General features: G+C 32.7%; 1 protein-coding gene across 13 annotated transcripts in view; it reads right to left on the bottom strand.

Annotated features, from left to right (window-relative positions):
- The window catches only part of LOC117171290, a 178483-nt gene that overhangs the window by 158450 nt on the left and 16184 nt on the right, over positions 1-3849 (bottom strand). For all 13 annotated transcript variants that reach the window (XR_004466860.1, XM_033358442.1, XM_033358445.1 and 10 more), the window contains one exon: positions 2355-2477. Coding sequence is in view for 12 of the 13 variants with exons in the window: in XM_033358442.1 (XP_033214333.1) it covers positions 2355-2477 (123 nt within the window). In the remaining variant the exon portion in view is untranslated. The remainder of the gene's footprint in view (positions 1-2354; positions 2478-3849) is intronic.

Here is a 3849-nt window from a genome sequence, read left to right as displayed (position 1 = left end):
GTTATGGAGTGGCAGGACATAGAGTTAGAGCTATTGGTTAAACAAGGAGAAGAGAGATGGACAAAGATTATAGATTCGAGGTGCAATAGATGGTATATGATGATCAAAGGGTTGACGGGACCAGAATATCTGCAAAAAATAAATAAAGAAGAAAAATGGAGTAGGGTTGTACGGTTGAGAATGGGAGAAGGAGTGAGAGCATGCAGATATTGGATGAATGAAGAGGAGAATTTATGCAGAGTATGTGGATAGGAAATGGAGTCATGGGCATATGTATTACAGAGATGTACAGGAGAGGAAGAGGGACAGTTGAGTGTGGATGAGTGTGTAAGATGGATCTTGGATGGTAGTGGACAGGGAGTGATGTGGATGAAGAAATTGGATAAAGTAAGGGAAAGCAAGGGATTAGGGCAGAGCCAAACGGGTGATCCTGAAAAGGGACAGTAAAAAACGAAAATTGTTTTCAATATCGTGGAAAATGCTTTTTTTTATGGTAAGAGGAAACGGAAGCCCTGGAAGCTCGCTCATTTTAGGAATTAATATCACTACTGTTACTATTGTTTATCCTACGTAATGCGAAAGAGTAGAATATAAGTAGTAGTTAAGTTAGACTAAGGATTGAATTGTAAATATATGTACAGGGAGCAGTGGCCCTCAAACCCGTAAAAGGGAGAGATTAAATACATACATACACATACAAATAATTTAAAAAGATTTTAGAAGAATTCCAGAAAGTACAAGAATTTCCAAGAGATTTGAAAGATTTTCAAATAATTTTTCTGAAATCAGAAGATTGTTATTGATTTTAAGGGATTTTGTGGCATTTCAATGTATTTCACATTGCTTAAAAAGTCGGTAAAGGAATTTAGAATATTACAAAGTATTTAAAATTATTCTTGAAAAATTAAAAAGATCTTAAGGATTTTCATGTAATTTGAAAATATTTTTGTGTATTTAAAAATATTTTCAGGAATTTCAAGAGATTTAACAGATAAATAATATTTTTGAATTCATTAAAGTCTGTTAAATCTTTTGAAATTTTTGGAAATTTGTGGAATTCCCTTAAAATTTATTAAATTTCTGAAAATTCATATTGAATTTTTTTAAATCTTTTAAAATATCTTGAAATATTTTTGGATTTAGTTTAAATCTTGTTTACGCACATAAAATATACAATAATTATTTTTAACATTTCTAAAATCTAAAATTTTAGTACATATATCATTATAAGCGTAGCAATATTTTTTATAGAATGGGTTAGACAAATTTGCAGACGGCCTTGCACAGCTGCACGTTATATTTCAAATCTTGTTTTTGATACTTCAAGCTAGGTTAGCCGAAAGGCTTCGTGCGTTTGGAATGCGAAACTTATAGGGTTCGAACCCGGGGGGAATAAAAATGTTCATAATGTGCGATTATAAATAGTATAGTGTGGCATAATAGTAAATAATAGTATACTTAAACATGTGAACAAATATTAAAATATTATGGTAATAATATAATAACACAAAACATTAATTTTTTTGCTTTGAAGAATCGGTTATCATTTTATAGAACTGTTTTCTATAGTTTCAAGACTTCTTCGATATAGACTGTATTTAAGCTAGGATTTTAGATTAAATAGAACTAGTTTACGTTTTTCGTAACCTGCCTTTTAATAGAGAATACGTCACCGCGGTATAATACCTATGTAAAAATCCGGTTGATGTTATCTGATCCCAGATAGAACCCAATTAAGTGCCGAGTATAAACCAGGCCCAATCCCGACTACAAACCAGATACAAATCTTGAAGGTCCCACATGAGAGTCATATAGTAGCCGGAGATAAATATGTCAATTCAGATAGAATCCGTATAATGGCCGAGTATAAACCTGGGACAAGATCCGGGTACGTTTCGAATAGACGTCACCTAAATACCGGGTAGAATTTTAAAGGAACTGTATAAAAACCATATATAAATCCGGTAGATGTTATCTGATCCCAGATAGAACCCAGTCAAGTACCGTGTATAAACAAGGTCCAATCCCGACTACAAACCGGATACAGATCTTGAAGGTCCCGGATGAGAACCATATAGAATTCGGAAATAAAAATATCAATCCAGACAGAATCCGAGCAAGGACCGGGTATAAACCAGGGACAAAACCCGGGTCTAATTCCAATAGCGCCAGATAAGAACCAAATTCCATCTGGTTCTTATCTGGGTTCTATCCATCATTTTAAGCAGGGATGAACTGAATATATTTTCGATATTTTATTCTCGATTGAGAGTAAATGTTTGAAGATGCAACATTTTCAATAATGAAGGTGGACAGGAAAATCCTGATAGGAAAGAACTTTAAAAACTATTTACCGGGATGCGCGTATCGGTTGTTACTTCAACCCATTCCTGTCTGTTAAGGGGTACCGGAATGGGTTCACTCGGGGCAACTGTAGCTTTCTTCGTTTCCTTCAGAAGATCTTTGTCTTCCCGAACCTGAAACACAAAAAATGTCGATTTTATTATAAATTATCATTAATTTAATACAAAAGAAACCTTTTCAAAAAAAAAATGATGTCCCAGTGGGCACAAAACTATTAAAATCCTAAGAATGTCCTTGGGACGTTCCTAGGACATTCTATTTCAGGCCAATCAACGTCTCTAAGGCGTCCAATGTCATAAAGACGACCTAAAGAAGTCTTAAAGACATTGATGTTCTCGGGACATCTTTCGTAATGACATTAAACGTTTTAAGATCATCCCTGGGATGACCAAGACATATTTTTTTCTATGTAAAGCAGTGGTTCACCAAAAATGAAACTCAATAGATCCCCTATATATCACGAGTTATTCATGAAAAAAAAAATTTTTAAGTGGGGGTTTTAAACAAATCTACTTTTAAGAAATAAAAAAAGGGCCACCATTTCGTGATTCGTTCACATTTTTTAAAAATAACTTTCAAAAGTGAAAATTGTAGCGTTAAATTTAAAAAAAACCTAAATACATTTCCTTATTTGGAAAATACTGCATTTTAAACAACTTTATGTCAATTTTTGAGAATTCACAGGCAAACCTTGAATGATTGTACCAAATATTTTAGTTTAATAATCTGTAAAGTATGGGTTCTTCTATTTTCACCAAAAAATAAAAATCTAAATACCAAATAATGCTGATACCCTAAGCCGGACGTATGTGTCTGATTTGAAATTTAATTGGTCTTTAGATGATAAATTTAAATCTCGCATAATTTTTTAACTATTTTTTGCCCCCTGGGGCAACATTGTTTTTTTATCTTCCTCCTATTGCTAAATATTTTTTAACTTTCAGTCTCATTCGTTCTCCAATGTTTACAAGTTGATCGAACTTTAATAAACATAACACAATCATTAATATTACATGATCAGAAATAGTATGAACAAAATATAGAAAAGTAAAATATTTTGACTTTAACTAATAACTACATAGAAATAATATATGGAATATAATATTAGATATCAAAGTACTTTTTATAAAAATACATTTGAACTAGAAATAATAAAAAACACCCTATTCGAGGCTGCTAAATCCTCTTTTCGTGACGCACGATTGCTATGAAATATTTATCGTCGAACACATTCATGGGCAAGCTTGATTCCACAAGAAGCAGTCCAACTCTTATACATTATTGAAGACAGGCGTTGAGAGACTCGTCAGATTATAAAAAAACAGGAAAAAATAAATGCGATTTTGAAATTCACGCTGTCGATAAATCATAAAATCCCATAAGGCTACATACGAGGGTGGATTGATAAGTTTCCGGCCTGACCAAGAAAAACAACGTTTTTAAGAATTTTTTTTTTTTATTTCTCAACATAATCTCCTCCAAGGC

This window comes from Belonocnema kinseyi, chromosome 4 (assembly GCF_010883055.1).
Source record: "Belonocnema kinseyi isolate 2016_QV_RU_SX_M_011 chromosome 4, B_treatae_v1, whole genome shotgun sequence".
NCBI classification, from domain to species: domain Eukaryota; kingdom Metazoa; phylum Arthropoda; class Insecta; order Hymenoptera; family Cynipidae; genus Belonocnema; species Belonocnema kinseyi.
This window is presented reverse-complemented; position numbering and strand designations above follow the sequence as displayed.